The following is a 19491-nucleotide window of genomic DNA, read 5'->3' as shown; positions in this document are numbered from 1 at the left end:
CATTGTAAAAGTCCTCAAAGCCCTTTAACAAAAGTGACATTTAACTTAAGTCAGTCACAAAAATCAATTAGTCATAATTGATAAAGCTAGCCTCACTTATGGAGACATTTACCAAATCTTAAGAACTGGCTTGGACACATCTATTATAAACAAAAATAAAAATACCTGGAAAAACTCAGCAGGTCTGGCAGCATCTGCGGAGAGGAACACAGTTAACGTTTTGCGTTTGTATGACTCTTCAACAGAACTAAGTAAAAATAGAAGAGAGGTGAAATATAAGCTGGTTTAAGGGGGGGCGCGCAGTGGGACAGGTAGAGCTGGATAGAGGGTCAATGATAGGTGGAGATAACCATAAGATGTCACAGACTAAAGGACAAAGAGGTGTTGAAGGTGATGATATTATCTAAGGAATGTGCTAATTAGATAATATCATCACCTTCAACACCTCTTTGTCCTTTTGTCTGTGACATCTTTTGGTTATCTCCACCTATCACTGGCCCTCTATCCAGCTGTACCTGTCCTACCACCCCACCCCCCACCCCCACGCCCCCCCTCCCCACACACACACACACACACACACACACACACACAATTAAACCAGCTACTATTTCACCTCTCTTCTATTTTTACTTAGTTCTGTTGAAGAGTCATACGGACCCCACAGATGCTGCCAGACCTGCTGAGTTTTTCCAGGTATTTTTATTTTTGTTTTGGATTTCCAGCATCTGCAGTTTTTTGCTTACATCTTCTATTATGTTGTGATGATACATCAGCTTGAGCTTGAGCAATTAAACAAGTTCCCTTGTGTATCAACTTTTCAATTAAGCAATCCACCACATTGAGGCAAGAAGAAGTCAGTTTGTGAGCTACTGAATGTAAATTTGTTTTCAGCCATAATAGATTTAAGGGTAAATTTTACTAAGTAATTCCAATGATGCTGAGCTTTCTGCATCAGCTGTGCATGTGTAGCATTTAAGCATAGAGATCACTTAGCCCTGGCAGGATTTCCTGCTCATTAAAATTTGATGGGTAAAGAATCTTGCAGGGCCGCTGCACTTCCAGCACACAATGTTTTGCGTTGTGAGCAGGCATTTGTGAAATCTACCCTATTTTTTCCTCACCACTATAGGTTGGATTATTGTCTAGTAACAGCCCATATAACAAAGCAACAGCTCATACATAAAGTCAATCTAACCCTAACCTAATGAATGGAGCTGGAGAAATTTCAGGTAGATCATCAGGGCCTATACAAGTGATTTCTTAACAAAGAGATATACTTTAGGGTTAAGCTGAAAGTGGCAGTCAGTCAGTTGGCTTGCCTTCTCTCTCTAATTAAGTCATCTTAACTATCAACAGCTAATCTTTTCCATAGGTAAAAGCTGGGAGATGGGGTATACAGGAAGCATATTCTGGTGTACATGCCATGGGGTTATTCTTACATCCTTCTGCTTGCTGGTTAGAATCGATGTAGACAGCTTCTTGAGAATAAACAGATGGATCATTTTTAAAGTAGTTGACGGGCTTTAAAAAGAAGCCTACACCATTTCCAGCTGTTGCAGTATTGGGAACATCCTCTGCGTGGGGAATGTGGAGAAAGCCAGCCGTAATCCAGGCTACCAGGTCCTGTTCAAAAACATGAAGAAAATAGAAGTATGGTTACCGTTTTGACATAGATAACTAAAGATAAACACTATTTTTTTTTTCGTTTTTTTTCGTTTCCTTTAATACTGGGGGTGAAATTGGCCTATGTCAGCAGCACAAAACAAGCTTAGAGTCATCCTGACACAGAAGGAAACCATTCAGTCCATTCAGTCCATGCCATGTGTATCAGCAATAGGGTCCTTCTTTATTGGGAGAATTTTTTCCACGTCGTGCAGGGGGGTGGGCATGCAGCAGATCACCACCCGCGTTCAGCTGCGCGCTGCCATTTTACGTGGGTGGACCAACTAAGGCCCGCATAGCAGGACGCGCACCCAGAAGCGCTCAGCGCTCCAAGTGAGGGTGGGGGGAGGAGGGAGAGTCGGAGCCTGTGCTCGTTCGCGCATGCGCGCAAAAGAGCACAGAAGTCTCCCTGGGGCATGGGGCTGCCTCAGGGAGATTAAAGTGATTGTGGAAAACTGAAAAAAAGAGTTAAAAAATGATTCGGACATATTCCCTCATGTGACAGTGTCACATGAGCTGGGACATATCTATGAATTTTATTTAAAATTTATAAACCCTTCATTGATCTCATTCCGCCTGTGGATGAAGTTTCATGAGAAATGCAAAGGCCGCCTGGGCTCTTTGCCTGCCCGCCAACCTTAAGGTTCAATGGGAAGCTCAGACAATCAGCTCAACTGATTTTTAAATGGCCTTAATAGGCCTTTGACAGTTTGGCAGGGGCGCAGCCGACTCCAGTGCACGGCTGTCAAACTGAAGATCAGAATGATGCGTGGTGCTTTCGGGACGCATGCCTGATGTCACCACATGTCATTTATGCGTCAGCAAGCGGGGCCTACCCCCACATGCCAACCAGAAGAATCAGGTCCATGAGTGGGAAGCTTAGCCAGTGGGCAGTAAAGGCCAAAAAGCCTAACCCAATTTGAGTATCATTCATCTGCATGTAGCAGCAGCAGAATTCAGCAGAATATGGAAGCTTAAAAAAACTTCCCTTCTTCACCCCAGGTGTGATGATGCCAATAACAGTACCCCAACAGCTGCCCTGGCTGAGGTCAGCTAATTCAACACAGATCTCCTGGCTTACCATGGCTCATCTCATTGCACCTAGCAAGTATCATTGGGTATGCAAGAATGATCTGGGATTACTCACAGTGTTTCTGTGGCAATCGTGATTGTAATCTGTAGCCTGCGGTTGCAAGAAAAGTGCATCATTATAGTCAAACAAATTGTTTGTACACATATATAAACAAACCTCATTTTTAATGTTTTCTTCATTAATAAAGTCATCAAAATAAACAGCAGGATCCCAGGGATTATTCTGATTGTAGATGCTGCTGCTTCTTTGCTCTTCGTCTTTGTATTTTGTTACAGCCAACTGATACCTATATCGGATGAAACGACATTATTAACACATCTTGCCTGTGAACATGCACACATTCAAATGCAACAACTTGCATTTATATAGGTCCTTTAAGTAATAAAACACACCAAGGCACTTTGTGGCACCCTTATAAAACAAAATTTGATTCCACGTAAGGAGATATTAGGGCAGGTGGCCAAAAGCTTGGTCAAAGAAGTAGGTTTTAAGGAGCACCTTAAAGGGGGAAGGAGAGGTAGAAGGTGGAGAGGTTTAGAGAGTTCCAGAGCTTAGGAGGAAGTTGAACGTTGAATACAAAAAAGAAGACAGCACTATAGGGAAAAAATTAAAGTGAATGAAAGTGGCATGTGGATTGCGAGTAAAATGGAAAAATAGACAAATAGAGAGGAAGGCAGAACATGTGTGAGAAGCAGACAGAAACAGTGAAAGTACAAAGGATAGAGAAGAAAGGGCAAGAAAAAAGAAAAGAGCTTGAGAAGTAGGTCATGGACAAATATAGAGATACAAAGTTGAAAGCATATGAGAGGCATACAGAGAAAGGAGACAGAAATTGCAAAGCAAACAGAAGATGAGAAAAAGATAGTAAGCGACAGACAAGAAGAGGAAGAAAAAGTGACAATTTTTTCTCTGGCATGTCATGGATCATCAACTAGTTTACATGAGGTTTCCTTTAGTTAATGTTCTTCCATAACAGAAATGATAATATTTACAGTCCAATGGTGATAGCAAGGACAATCCTGTGTAAGGATGGATGTATAAATTAATTACATTTACCAATACTTCCATATTTCCCATTTGCAAAATCTTTTTTATTATAAATGACACAAAAAAATTAAGTAACCAGGCCCCAGCATAGCTTACTATTGTAAGAAATCTAAGATTAGTTGCATCAGGTAACTTTGCAGGGCAGAAGTGCCAGACAGTCAAGTAATGTTCAGTAACTGATAGGTCTTGTGGTTCCCAGAAGTCTGAAATAATCACGCTTCTGGACACAAATGTTGGAGCTGACATTGAGTGTATTTCTCTAAATCTTGCCATATGCCACAGAATGATAAAATAGTACATTGGTATAGTGACTGTCGCATTCTAGGCATACATAGATAGATGTGCATAACATTACAGTTCCTAACTCTTTTCCAATAACATAACAATATAGCAGTAACCAAGAGTTAAACGCACCATACCTTTGCCAGGAGATGGCTTTTTCTTCTGGAATTTCTTCTGGCACACTGTCAGGATTGAAGCTTACCACTTGAATCCTGTAACCTTGATAGTGGTCCCATATATTTCTACGCTCCAGATTTACAAAATTCAGATACTTAGGCATTTTTGTTCCGGCTTTGAAAGCTGCTTCACTTTCTGTGTTTAATATTTTCTCTTTCACAGTGGGTACATGTACCTTCTGATCACGTTTCCATGGAACTGTTTTGAGCTCGTATTTCACGTCCTTTGTTTCAACCGAGTTCCTTGTTCCTAAAAGGAACAAAAGTAAATATGGACTGATGATCACCCAAAATGTAAAATGATAATACTGTGTTATGTTTTCATCTTGCAGCTATGCCAATCAGAAGCTAGCTTGGGAATTGTGTAGTCATAATATTCAGAATATAAAAATCAAAGTGACACAGGGACTCAGAGCAACTCATTCTGTTCCGATTCCTCCATTGCTTTAATGAAACACACCGGCCCATGGCCTGGGGCCCCCAAATGATAGGAGGAGAACCCAAAATGATGAGTGAGTGCTTAACTGTTGGAAGTGCCATTTTTCAGCTGAAATGTTGAGCTGTCTGGTCGGCTGTATACAAAAGATTTCCTGGCAGCTTCCCCGCAGTGTTCACTGGAGATGTGGGGGGGATAGGTTCCCTAGCTCCTGGATTCACAGCAGCAGCGTGGGCACTGACTAAACCAACTCATCACTCGGCTGGCTGGGCAGCCCTTTCGTTCAGTGGTAATGCTGAAACACACACATGCACGCACGCACACACATACACACACACACAGTCTGTGGGGGCAGGAGGCTGGGACCCACAATGTCCAGAACTGGAATCAGGAGTAAATGAGCAGCCCCTCAACTCATGGCCACTGGTCTCACTGTCATTGGAAATCCCCCTCCTCAGGCTGGGCCCCCTCAGTGCTTACAGAAGAATGAGTGAGAGGCAGAGTCCTACATGTGGGAGCAAGGGAGGCAGCAATGGTATTTCCACCCACATACCCATGTCTGTTTGTGTGGAAGGACAGGCAGATACATTGTAACCTCGATATACATTAACCATTTATATACAGAGATTGACATTTCTAACCCTCTGCCTCTGTTTATTAAGCCCATGATCCCATGAGCTTTTTTAGTAGATGTATCCACTGGTTGGTGACAGAATCAGTTCAGAGTCGGACTCTAAGTTTGGATATCCAGCTCACAGCTTGGCCGATGAATAACGTTCAATTGGGGGTGTGATCCCAGGGCAGAGGAAGTGGGGAGCAGAGCTGGTGAATCCCAGGACAACAAGAAGCCACTGCGAAGGAGAGGGAAGGGGATTAAAACTAATAGAAGCGAGACCAAGAATTTGGATTGATTATGGAGTGAATGCTGAGAACTGGAGTGAGAAGAATTCCCAGGATCTCTAAACAGTGGGGTTGGAATCATGCCATGTGATATTCAGCCCAACCCCTGAACTCCCAGTTCTGCTCATTTCCCTGGATTGACCCTCTGACAGTACAGCACTCCCTCAGTTCTACCCCACTGACAGTGCAGCATTTGCTCAGTACTGTCCCTCTGGCAGTGCTGTACTCCATCAGTACTGACCCTCTGACAGTGCAGCACTCCCTCAAAACTGTCCTTGCAACAGCCCAGCATTGCCTCCGTTCTACCCCTCTGACAGTGCAGCACCCCCTCAGTACTGACCCTCTGACAGTGCAACACTCCATCAGTACTATCTCTCTGACAGTGCAACACTCCTTCAGTACTGTCTCTCTGACAGTGCAACACTCTCTCAGTACTGTCTCTCTGCCAGTGCAGCATTAACGTGCCAATTATTTACCGATTGCGCCGCATGAGCAAAGGAGTGCTTATCTGCATGCACATTTTAAGTTGTGTCGTCTCGTTAGAGGCACTAAGTTTTTTCAATTGAGTGGCGAGAACTGAGGTCATACGATAATTTGCTGAAATAGTTACATGACTGTGAAAAAGCTGGTGAAATAACCAGTGCCCTATAGTTTTGGCTTGTGCCCGGGGTTGGGATGGGGTGGGGGAGGGTTCCCGGAGCGGGGGTGGGTGCCCAAAAATGAAGCTGAACACAGGGCCCCACTCACTGTAAATCCACCACTGTGCTTTTATGTTGCAACGAATGCAAAGTTGAAATGCACACTGTTGCTGTTATCCTGACTATTTTGCATTGTCGTAAAGGCAAAACTACTCTGCAGTATGTAAAAGGTGTATTATAACAGTATTAACAGCTGTTTACTTATAATCATTGTTTTCATATGCAGACATACCCTGTAATAAAATGCTGAAAAACCAATGTTTTCAAATTTTCATCCAGAAAAGCAGTGACATCCAATCCAATTAATAATGGTAAATTCCATGTTATTTTCTAAAGCTTATTATGCAGTTTCCAAACTCCTTATTAGGGCTTCTACTGTTCTGTCCACAAAGCAGAGCTATGGGGAGAGAAGGGGATTGGAACTAAATGGGTAGCTCTTTCAAAGAGCTGACACAGCCATAGCCACAATGGACAGCTTTTGTCACTGAAAACTTGTGTTAATAAATTTGGCAGCTCAATGAGACTCAATCTTACTCAGCTAAATTCTTGGGCAAGTTGACACTTGTGTATAAAATCAGGTTTCCATGCATCTTCAGTGTTGAATATGTAATTTTTAAAATTAAACTTGAATGGTGTTGGGACTATGTATTAATTTATTATTATTTTTTAAGTAAGCGTAAAAATATTTATGGGGAATTGGATTTTGCATAACGAAAGCCACTTAGTAGAGCTCAAGTGAAGAGTTAAGAAGCAGCTTGTAATCTGATAAGGTCATGCACCTTTGGTATTTGTCAAATGGCATGCTGATCCAGAAACATTTCCATGGTTGTCAATAAGCTGTCCTTTTTATGTCAGTTTAACTTGCTAGAGGCTAGCTTTAGCACCTGTGAGAAAATCTTAGCTCAGTTTCACGACAATCTCAAGAGTTGTTTACGAAGCACAATTGCCTTGTCCAAGTTCCTAAGAACAGTACAGATTCTCAGTTTCTCCAGTTTCAGCCTACATCCATACTTGATGCATAGGTTGTGAACTCACACACAGGAGGGAACAGCCCTATTACCAGGGTATCAGAAACACTCTCCATACAAAAGGAAGCCTTCAGAGCATGTATCACCTCTTTCATTCTTGGATCTACTTCAACATGGTATCTATGGTCTTCCAACACATCACCGTACATTTTGTATGTTTCATACTCGTTATAAATTGCCCAGTGCAGTCTATCACTGAATCTATAACTAACCAGTTATAGAATATTTACCGGATGACATATATATAAGCTATTAGCATCTGCTGAGCTTCTTGCATGTTGCCATGCATGAAAACTTTAAAAATGGGCCCTAGTTTTGCCTGTCTATTTGTGGGGAATTTGGAACATTCCTTATTCTACTCATACTCAGAGCACGTACCACAACTCTTTTTCCGATACAATGATGACTGTATCAGTGCTGCTTTGTGCTTTCATCTGGAACTGGAAAAATCAATCAATTTTGCTTCCAATTTTCACCTCACTCTCACCTTCATATAGCCCTTCCTTCCCTTCCTTGCCTTTTCTGCCTCCATTTCTGGGAGTAGGCTGTCTGCTAATATTCATTACAAGCCCACCAACTCCCACAGCTACCTCAACTGCACCTCCTCACACCTTGCTTCCTGTAAGGACTCCATCTCCATTTCATCTGTTCTCCTCATGCTACCTTCCACAATGGCACTTCTGACATGTCTACCTTTTTCTTCAGTGCAAGGCTCCCAGCCATTGCGGTTAACATGACTACGACAAAACTATTTCCTGCTCTTCTGCCTTCACCCCTTCCCCTCCCTCCCTGAATCATGATAGGGTTCTCCCATCTTCACTTTTCACCCCACCAGCCTCTGTATTCAAAGGATCATCCTCTACCATTTCTGCCAACATGATGCCACCACCAAACATCCTCCCCTCTCCTTTCAATATTCCAAAGGGACTGTTCCTCTACAGGTCCACTCCTCTATCATACCCAGTACCTCATCCTCTTCCCATGGCACCTTCCCATTCAATCCCAGGAGGTGTAACACCTGCCCCTTTCCTCCTCCCTCCTCACTGACCAAGACCCCAATCACTTCTTCAAGATGAAGCAGCAATTTACTTGTACTTCTTTCAATTTGGTCTACTGTATTCACAGCTTGCAATTTTGTCTCCTCTACAATGGGGACAGCAAACATAGGCTGGGTGATCACTTTGCGGAACACCTTCAGTCAGTCTACAAGCATGACCCCAACCTTGCGGTTGCTTGTCATTTCAATTCACCATCTTGGTCTCATGCTCACATTTCTGTCCTCGGCCTGCTGCAATGTTCCAGTGAAGCCCAACACAAGCTGGAGGAACAGCATCTCATCTTCCAATTAGACACATTACAGCCTTCTGGACTTAACATTGAGTTCAATTTTGAATTTTTTCCCCAAGTGCCAGTCTGTATCTCGTTCTCATGTTTTTGCTTTCAGACAGCCCTAACCTTTATTCTGCTATTCACACCTATTCTGGACCAATCCTTCGTTTCTTTAATACTGTCATTACCACTCCCTTTGCCTTTGGTTTCATGGCATCTTTGTCATTTAATCTACCCTGCCTTCTAACTTATCCCTGGCCCTCCCTTTTGCTTGACCTGCCCCTCCCCCCTTTTTCAGCAATTAAAACCCATCACATTTGTGCCTCTCTTCAGTTCCAAAGACGAGCCATATTGGACTTGAAACATTAACTCTGTTTCTCCCCCACAGCACCTGCCAGACCTGCTGAGGTTTTCTAGCACTTTTGTTTTTTTATAATTTTAAAGATATGTTGTGTGTAAATCTTTTTCTAATAAAGTTCAGTCTAATATGTCTATTGGAATAAATGTTGTTATAACTGGGATGGGAGGAGCATATGTATTATCTAGCCCCACTACTCTGCAGGCCATACCATTAATTTAAAAGTTTAATTTTCTCACCAAAATGGCCAAACATTTACCTTCACTACTGGTACCCACAATAAAAGAGGCTTTAACCAGGCTTCTTTCAATAAACTCAGAACAATTGTTTATTATAAAACAAAACGTTATTTTTAGCAAGAGGCAAGAACTGGTTAACATGGAAGTATAACTAACAATCTCAAAAGTTCAAAAGTCTGCCTCTGCCTTGTGACTTCCAGTAAAAACCTCCAGCCTTCGTCTTCTAGTTATTCCCCCCATTAATTAACGTGATTGCATTTGAAAACAAACAACCAGCCCTTCCTCAGATATCATGCAGGTCAGGTGATTTTTTGGAAGAGGCCTGCTTGTTAACAGTTCCAAGCTGAATTTAGTGCCCTTGAAAAGAAATCTCCTGGTCAGCATCCAAATGTTGAGATAATGCCATGTCCTTCAGTATTTTAAAATAAAAATTCAGTTTTGAAAGATATGATTCTAATAATGTCAGAACTATTATACATTTTCAACTCATATTTCTCTATTTCTCGTGGCAACTGAGTTATCCTTGAGTGAAGTACATTGCAGATAGCTGCATAATCTATTTAAAACCATTGACTCTTCATGTCACAGACAACAGTTTCAAAGCAGTTTTGTCATGAAACTATAATAATTTCATATTATTGTGACTTATTGTAAAGTAGGTTTATGGGTGTGAGTGTAGATGGTTCTGTCTGTGTGATTTAACTAAATTAGAGTCAGATAGGCTGCAAGCTTGAAATTATCAAAATAAGGTAGGGGTAAAAGACATTTTAAATGTTAATCAGTAAACATGGAAGACATCTCAGCATGTAGGGTGTAAAGGAAATTTGCATTTTTAGATAAGTGAAGGAGTTGTTTGGGTTTCAAAGGGATGGTAGGATGTTTACAACTAACAAGATAAATAGGGCAAGGTTATTGTGTTTATTTTTCACAAAAGGTACTGACCATATTGGCAACATGAAAAAAATTTATATTATGGGAAAACTACATTTCCAAAGACATATAGAACAATGGAATTTACAGATTAAAGAGAGAGAAACATACATAAAGAAGGAAGGAAGGAAGGTGATGTTGTGAGGCCATGTAAGACCTAACAGGAGTATGTGACAAACAGCCTGGGAGAAGCCTCCAGCATGTTTGCAAAAGTCTACTGTGTTCAGTAACTAAAGTTGGAGAAAAGCCTTTGGAATTCCACTGTTGTTGGGTGTTGTGGTATACATGCTGGCTTGCTATTTAAATTTAAAATCTATTTTGGGCTGTTGCCTTAAAGGGGGTGTGTAGTTAGGAGTCAGGTTAATTAGGAATTTTGAGATTTGTTATAGTATTAAATAATTATAATCTTATGTATGTGCTTGAAATCTTTTCTTTTGTTAATGAATGTTTTAATTTAGTTTTTTAAAATCTCTAAAGGTGTTAGTGGACTCATTATTTCTGAATTTAGTGCACAAATCTTCTTGTAATAAATACAAATTGTAAAACCATTGTGACAGTGTGGCCAAGTTTGCCTTATGGATTTGGTTCAGCTGGCATATATCACCTGCTACGTATGACAGTTTTTACCAAGCCCTACATTTCCCCACTTCTGTAAGCCTACCAGAAATTTTGTTTATCTGCTTCCATGGGTTCAGTTGTTCTTTTCCTTTCATCGTCTTGCATTTAGCAGTACAAGTATTTCTATACCATGCTTTCTACATTTGTCTAAATATTAGAAATTGATCTCTTGTCCATAACACTCTACATTAACTCTCCATTTATCAGTTTGACTTTCTTACCAAGCAGTTTAGTCTGGGAATATTCCACTTTTACCTATCTGTATGGATAATTTATGCTACTTTATTTGAATCTCTATAGTTCCATCTACAGATTCAGCTCTCAGACTCCAAGCAGCCTTTCCCCCATATGACTATCTATCAATCCAAATCCAGTTTAAACACAAATCTAAATCACAAGAATCTGTAAATTGTTTATGGTCTATCAACTTCCCACTGATTTGATTTCTTGAGTTGAACATATCTCATACATGGGACTCATCCCTGACTGGCAAAGTTTTGAAATTCGTTCAGAGCATCCTGCATTCTCTTTTGTGATTGTGCTATAACCTAATTTCAATCATAAAGAGTGCTGTTACTTTAAGCCATCGATTTTTACACAATGACCATAGTTAATTCATCATTAGCATGTCTTTGCGTGAGCTTCTTTCAGTCTGGTGTTAGATCCTTAATCAAACAATGTGAATGTTAATTGGCAGCAGTCCATGAATAGCCATCTCATCAAATGCTTGTGTCCTATGTTGTATCACCTTCCAGCGTTTCTGAAACCACGTAATGGTGACTCTTCTTTCAGAGCAGGTGCACCACAACTTCACCGCTAAATGGTGGATTATGTATTACTGCTGTTGGCAAGCAGTTGCCTGAAGCTTTAACCAGTTTGCTCTTGTTACATAGTGAGGTTGTGAACTTGTCATCTCTATCTGCAAAAAGTGCTTTGGATGCGAAAGTATGATTTTACTTTCGATCATGTAAAGGCAGCTATTGTATTTCTCAGTTCCAAACCTCTATTTTATAGGTTTTAATTTTGGATTGTAATAGAAAATTCTCATAATGCACAATTCGCATAATGCACAAGAAGTACAAGCTCCTTTGAGCCATGTCAGCTGTCATTCAGTTGGTAGCAATATTACCTCTGAATCAGAGAAATGTAGATTCAAGTTCCAATTGAGGACTTGAGTACAAAATTCAAAGCTGATACTCTGGTGCAGTATTGATGTAATGCTGCACTGTTGGAGGTGCTGACTTTCAGATGAGGTGTTAAACTGAGACCTCTCATACGGATACAAAAATTCCATAGCACTTTTTGAAGAAATGCAGGGAAGTTATCCCTGGTGGCCTGGCCAATATTTAATCCTCAATCAACATCATGAAAACATTATCTGGTCATAATCACATTGCTGTTTGTGGGTGCTTGCTGTGTATACATTGACTGCTGTGTTTCCTACATTACAGTCGTGACTATGTTTCAGAAGTGTTTTACTAGTTGTAAACTCTTCCTTTTTTCCCCCGAGATGGTCATTATTTGTTAACATAATTAAGATTATTTTCAGTTATAATAATTTCCTGTAAAAATTTACAAAGGTTCGCACAGACAACATAAAATGCCAAATTGATATTGGTTTACAGCTACATGAACTGAATAGTATAACTGCATTAATGTGAATTTTGTATCCATTTGCCTCTCTAGTAGAAAAAATTTGAGTGCGATTCCCATCAGGAAGACTTCAACTCACACTAACTTGGCACGAGATAGTAAACCAAGAATCCAGTTACAGATATAAAGACATTTCAGTCAGTGTAAAGCCTTGGCCAGAAAAGAATCATCCTTTATAAATAGGATTTGTGAGGTCTGACTCTCCAGGTATTAAAACTAAGAAAGTAATTGTGCCACCCTCCGGACAGGAGGTGCCTGCACCTCACCTGTCATCACCATTTGCTCCTCGTTTCTCATGTATTATGATTCATGTGGAACTCACTCCCTACATTTTGCAGAGCGTATGGAGCAATTAAAGCTTGTGAAAGTTGGTGAAAGTGACACAGGGTCCTATGATGTGCGGGCTTTTTCATGAATACTGACAATGCTCCACAAACTATTTTTCCAGGCCAAAAGGCACCTTCAATCAATTGTGCATTGCCATATATTGTAACTGATGTTTTTATGGAAAAATGTATGCTTGTATGTAAGTGAGTGAATAGGATGCAAAATGTGACAAGAAGAAAATGGTACTAGACCTTAAGGTAGACTTTAAGTTTAACTGTCTTCTACTCTCTTGATCAATTAAGTCGAGGCTGGCCTCCTCAAAGAAAGGCAAGGCTTGTAGCTTCTGGGTTCTTCCCCAAGTTAGGGCTGCTTCTTTTTACATCCGTCACCATGTCTTGAAAACAGGGAAGTATGCTGGAGATGCTGTAAGTTTAGCAAACATTCAGTGATAGGCACCTGTCCATTCTGCAGTTATCCTAGGTGGTATTAAATGCACATGCACCATGTGGTTGTCTCAAGTCCCTTCAAGATTTCAGTAAGACATGAGTTTCATTTCTGAGTTGCTGTTTGTGTTTATGTCATATTACAGAACAGTTAAGATCGTGAAGCATTCAATCGGCTCTTTGTCTACTTGTAATACTCCACAGGATAAATTTATATGAATGCTTTGGTTGAGGCAGCAATAAGCTAGTTACTAAATCATCAGTTAATGCACACTTAATGCAGTTCCTTAACATACAAATGGTTCTGTAGCCTAATGGTGGCACCCTTCTTCTGATCTGCCATCTTTCTAACCTCCATCCTGACCAATCAGCATCACTGAAAAATAGATGGGCCTGAATTTTGCAGTAACAATCAGAATGAAACTGTCAGCATTCACCATCATTCCTCCTATGATACTGTCATCAACTCCAGGAGTCTGCATATGTGCAGTTAAACATTGAAATTGAGAAGTTACTGCATCTGGTTCTACGGTTCCCATAGGGTGTGCTGTTGAAGTTTCCTCAGACTGCAATGAGTGAAAAATCACTGGAATGACTAAAACTTACCCTTTTATACTATTTGTCTTGCTGTAAAAACACTTCAAAAAATAGCTTACAAATTGAATGAGGCATAACAGGATTTTCAGTGATGGCTATGTTCACAATTACTGTACTGCCAATCAGGGCTCTTGTCTCTGAAAATCTAAATTTATATCTGTGGAATGTCAAATTTCTTCATTATGATGAAACAATTCAGGCGTTTTTAAAAGAATGATTTTTTTTAAAAAAAGTTTGTTTGTTATATTTCAGCATCTACCTTAATTCCATCTATATCACTTATGTATTTTGCTCTCTGTTAAATTTGAATTCAAAGTGAAAAATTCAGTGTATTTTACTTTCTGGATTGTTGTCTGTGAGGATACTTCAATTGGCTGTTTGGCCTGCTTGCTGATATCATTGTTGCTCCACGTTTGGAGATCCTCTTCACTTGGCACCAGATTCCAACTGACACTGGGAAAGGGAAAACCCACACTAGAGATTGCTACATCTTTGTGAGCAGCTTTATTTGAGGTCAGTGACTTCAGCACTAATCATGAAACCTGGGCTATCATCTGTTTATCACATTGCTGTTTGTGGGAGCTTGCTGTGCACAAATTGGCTGTTGTGTTTCATACATTACAACAGTGACTACATACCAAGAGTATTAATTGGTTAGGAAGTGCATTGGGATGTCTTGAGAATGTGAAAGATGCTAAGTAAAGGCAAGTACTTTCTGCTTCTGTCTGGGATGTCTGGATGCTGCAGAACATTTTGTCCAGTATTACCTTTGTTGAACAAATATTTTTTGAGGAGTATTCGCTACAAACCCTCCTTACCCATATTTCTTGTAAGAGTGTTGCAATGGCAAAGTGGTCAGCATTGCAGAGAAGGAACATCCATTTTCTTCCAATTTCTCATTAGAAACTCCTGTCCTGTTTTCTCCAACAAAAATGCAGCAATTTAAATCACTATCCTGCTGTTACTTCACTCAAAAACCTGAAACTATTTTCCTAACTGCACTACGGATGCGCCTACACCAGATGAACTGCAGCGGTTCAAGAAGGCAGCTCACCATCACCTCCTCAAGAGCAATTTGGGATGGGCAACAAATTCTGGCCTTGCCAGCAAAGCTCATATCTCAAGAAAGAAAAAGAATTGAAAAGGTGAATAAAAAGGATCTTGGGGAATTAGATTACAGTGTTATAATTTGCTGCTCATTCACTGAGCAAAGGAGGAACCGGGAGTCTTTCCTTTGTATAGGTCTATTTACATGACCCAGAGAACACAGGGACAGACTCACTTTTCCTCCCCCCACACAGGTTCTTATATATACTTCAGAATAATGCACCTAACCTTTCCTCAATTAGTAACAGCTGCTCTCACTTACAATTAGAGTATGCACTTCATTATGACAGGATTACAACATGAACAACAGGAGGGAGGCCCAGCACTAGCATAGACACTGCCAGCCATATGCTCACCACTTATGCTGTGATTTTTATGCTAACTATTGTCTATTGACTCCAAGTCCAGGCAGTAATTTAAAAATGTTGGTGCTGAGAGGAATTTAGGACATTGTGCCCCATGGGAAGAGCTGCAAACATCCAGCCCACTGCAATCTCTCGCTTTGGTTCAGATCAGGCTGTGCCATCTGGTTTTGCTGCATGAATTCCAAGTACAGATTAGCTTTGAACCGAAGCTCTAAGTTCAGTGAGCTCTGAAGAAGTCATACAGACTCAAAATGTTAACTCTGTTTCTCTCTCCATAGATGCTGCCAGACCTGCTTAGTTTTTCCAGCTTTTCTGTTTTTATTTCAGATTTCCAGCATCTGCAGTATTTTGCTTGCTCTAAGTTCAGTGTTGCCACTTTCCTGACACAGAACCTGACTCCAAACCAGAGTCCAATGTGGTAGGAAAGGAAATGGGGCCTCTTAAAAGTGATACTGCACCTTGCATGGTTCAAAGGGGTTCTGGCTGTAGTTGCAGGAAGAATGTCTGTGAGTTATAGGATTACTATATTACAGCAAGGGTGTTGCCATTATTACCTGAGTGATATCAGCTATTAGTACAATTTCATTGAGTTACTATTAATTACTGGTGGAATCAAAGTTCCTCCCACCCATGGTCCCCGCCAACCCCACCATCAAATCCATCTCGCACCTTCAGATTCCACTCTTCCCCATTCTTGGTTTTCCTTTCTTCTGGTGCATTCTGGTGGCCTCCTGTGTGTGTGTAACTTCCCTTGCACAGCAGCTGCTAGTGTGAAATCAGTAGCAAAAGTATCTAACTACAGGAGACTCAATCATTATAAGCTAAATGTAATCACATTGACAGTCTTCACATTATCAAACCTCTTGGAACACCCCCAACCAAAGTTGCTAACCCCATTAATAGGTTTTGATGTCAGAGTATTGGCACTTAGGCGCAGTGTGTCTCTGGTGCAGCCTGAACAGTTTGGCCTGTCTCTGTCATTGTTCCTTATCTCCAAAAAGCAAATACACCAAGACATTCTCAATGGAAAGCCTGATTTGTCCACTTTACAATGGGAGGGAGCTATAAATAACAGCCTGACACAAATCATTAAATTCAGCAACAAAAAACAATTTAAAAATCTGTTGAGAGGTATGGTTAGAACCTTGCCATTTGCCTCCTAGATTCTTTCAATCCACTTTCACCCTTTTTTGCCACACTTAACTGCCCCTGGGCACCTACTATCTATAGGCAGCACCAGCACTGGCTACAACTCGGATTGAATGGAGGAAGAATGCCTTATTTCAATGTACCCATCCAAACAGCCCTGGCAGCTGTTACATCAAGAAATGGGTAGATGCTGAAGAGGATGGGATTGGTATAATGGATACTTTCCACTCTCCGCCCAACCGAACACCAAGCAGTGAATTGAGAAAAATCAACCTCCGGGTGTTTAATCATCAATATGATGACAGGAGCATATTAATAAAGACTGTGGTCCTGCCTATGGTGATCCTGCCATTTCATCTAACAAGTTAAAATGGTCAGAAACTTTTGGCATTACTTTCCAACCTACCTGCTACATCAAGGTCAGCTTTAAAGTAGAAGAAATGAGTGTGAATATTTCCAATAATAAACACTTCAAGCATGGTTCCATATTTCAGTGCATCTTCTGAATACAGCAAAGTTTGCGCACATCCTGTCGGATGGACCTTGGTCTCAATCATCCCATTGTTGTGGAATATGTAATCAAACACAGAGTCATAGTTCCCTATGGTTGATATTGATCTGATGATCAGCATGCTGTCAGATAATCTTCCATAAGATGGGGCAGTGTATCAGCATGAATAATGATGCCTTAGGGGCATTTCTCGGTTATGTTCAAAGATACAAATGGTATTTCTGATCTTCTGGGGTTCCTCACTCTCCATTAAGTGGAAGATGTCCATGAATGTTGCAGTATAGGGACAGTCCACGCCTCTCACAAGCTCTGACGAATAAGGCAGTTGAGTTGACGGCACAAATTAACACATGGAAGTATGATGTCATTGCTATCACAGAGACATGCTTGAGAGAGGGGCAGGATTGGCAGCTCAATATTCCAGGATATAGGGTCTTCAGGTGAGACAAGGAAGGAAGTAAAAGAGGAGGGAGTATCGCAATATTGACCAAGGAATCAATTACAGCATTAAGGAGGGATGATGTCTTAGAAGGCTCCTCAAATGAAGCCATATGGGTAGAACTTTAAAACAAAAAAGGAGCAGTCACATTGCTGGGAGTGTACTATAGGTCCCCAAACAGTCAGAGAGAAATAGAAGATCAGATATGTAGGCAAATTTCAGGGAAGTGTAAAAATAATAGGGTAGTAATAGTGAGGGATTTCAACTTCCCCAACATTAACTGGGTTAGTCATAGTATGATAGGTTTAGGTGGAGCGGAATTCTTAAAATGCATCCAGGAGACCGTTTTAAGCAGGTACGTAGAAGGTCCTACAAGAGAGGGGGCGGTCCTGGGCTTAATTTTAGGGAATGAAGCCGGGCAAGTGGTAGAGATATCAGTGATGGACCATTTTGCAGATAGTGATCATAACTCCATTAGATTCAAGGTTGTCATGGAAGAGGACAAGGATGGGCCAAAAGTCAGAGTTCTAAACTGGGGGAAAGCCAATTTTAATAAGATCAGATATGATTTGGCCAGAGTGGACTGGGAGCAGCTACTTTTAGGTAAATCTGCATCAGAGTTGTAGGACTCATTCAAGAAGGAAATAGGGAGAGTACAGGGCCAACATATTCCAGTAAAGATATAGGGTGGGACCAACAAATCCAGGGAACCCTGGATGTCAAGCGAAATACAGAGAAAAAGGTAGGCTTATGGCAGATACCAAGGGCTCAAAACAGCGGAAGCTCTAGAGGAGTTTAGAATGTGTAGAGGGGATCTTAAAAAGGAAATTAGGAGAGCAAAAAGGGGGCATGAAGAAACATTAGCAGGTAAAATAAAGGAAAATCCAAAGTTATTTTACAAGTACATTAAGAGTAAGAGGATAACTAGGGAAAGAGTAGGGCCCATTAAGGACCATAGCGGTAACTTATGTATGGAGCCAGAAGACGTAGGTAGGGGTCTAAATGAATGCCTTGTGTTGGTGTTCACAAGTGAGAGGGATGACGTGGGTATGGAAATCAGGCAGAAGGACTGTGATTTAATTAAATAAATTAGCATAGAAAGGGAGGAGGTTCTAAGTGGTCTGGCAGGCTTAAAAGTAGATAAATCTCCAGGCTCGGATGAAATGTATCCCAGGCTGTTGAGTGAAGCAAGGGAGGAGATAGCAGCGGCACTGGCAATAATTTTCAATACCTCTCTGGCCACAAGAGAGGTGCCAGAGGACTGGAAGGCAGCCAATGTGGTACTGTTATTCAAGAAGGGAGGAAGGGTTAAACCAGGGAACTACAGGCCAGTCAGTCTAACCTCAGTGGTGGGAAACTATTGGAAGCAATTCTGAGGGTCAGAATTAATCAACACTTGGAAAGTCAGGGATTAATCAAGGACAGTCACCATGATTTTGTTAGGGGGAGGTCACTTCTGACCAATTTGATTAAATTTTTTGAAGAGGTGACCAGGTGTGTAGGTGAGGGCAATGCATTTAACGTAGTCTACTTGGACTGCAGCAGACTTTGATAAGGTCCACATGGAAGACTGGTAATGAAGGTAAGAGCCCATGGGATCCAAGGCAATTTGGCAAACTGAATCGAGAATTGGCTGAGTGGCAGGAAGCAGAGGGTGATGGTCAAGGGGTGTTTTTGTGACTGGATGCTTGTGTCCAGTGGGGTTCCACAGAGGTCGGCATTGGGTCCTTTGCTGTTTGTGCTATATATAAATGATTTAGACTTGAATGTAGGAGGGTTGATCAGTAAGATCGCGGATGACATGAAAATTGATGATGTGGTAAATAGTGAGGAGGATAGCCTTAGATTACAGAAGGAGTAGATGGGCTGGTCAGATGGGCTGATCAGTGGCAAATGGAATTTAATCCAGATAAGTGTGAGGTGATGCACTTGGACAGGACAAACAAGGCACGGGAACACATGATGAATGGCAGGACCCTGGGAAGAACTGAGGATCAGAGGGACCTTGGTGTGCATGTCCACCTGGCCCCTTAAGGTAGCGGGACAGTTAGATAAGGTGGTTAAGAAGGCGTATGGGATACTTGCCTTTATTAGCCAAGGCATA

General features: G+C 41.1%; 1 protein-coding gene across 1 annotated transcript in view; it reads right to left on the bottom strand.

Moving 5' to 3' along the window:
- Positions 1 to 715: 715 nt before the first annotated feature.
- Positions 716 to 19491, bottom strand: part of LOC121294040 (membrane primary amine oxidase-like) — a 30154-nt gene continuing 11378 nt past the window's right edge. The window contains exons 2-4 of the mRNA XM_041217556.1: positions 4222 to 4510; positions 2912 to 3041; positions 716 to 1623 (exon numbers count right to left, since the gene is read on the bottom strand). Coding sequence (XP_041073490.1) covers positions 1357 to 1623; positions 2912 to 3041; positions 4222 to 4510 — 686 coding nt within the window. The 3' untranslated portion in view covers positions 716 to 1356. The remainder of the gene's footprint in view (positions 1624 to 2911; positions 3042 to 4221; positions 4511 to 19491) is intronic.

Source organism: Carcharodon carcharias, chromosome 23 (genome assembly GCF_017639515.1).
Source record: "Carcharodon carcharias isolate sCarCar2 chromosome 23, sCarCar2.pri, whole genome shotgun sequence".
Lineage (NCBI taxonomy): Eukaryota > Metazoa > Chordata > Chondrichthyes > Lamniformes > Lamnidae > Carcharodon > Carcharodon carcharias.
Note: the sequence above shows the minus strand (reverse complement) of the source record. Positions and strands in the feature narration are given on the sequence as shown.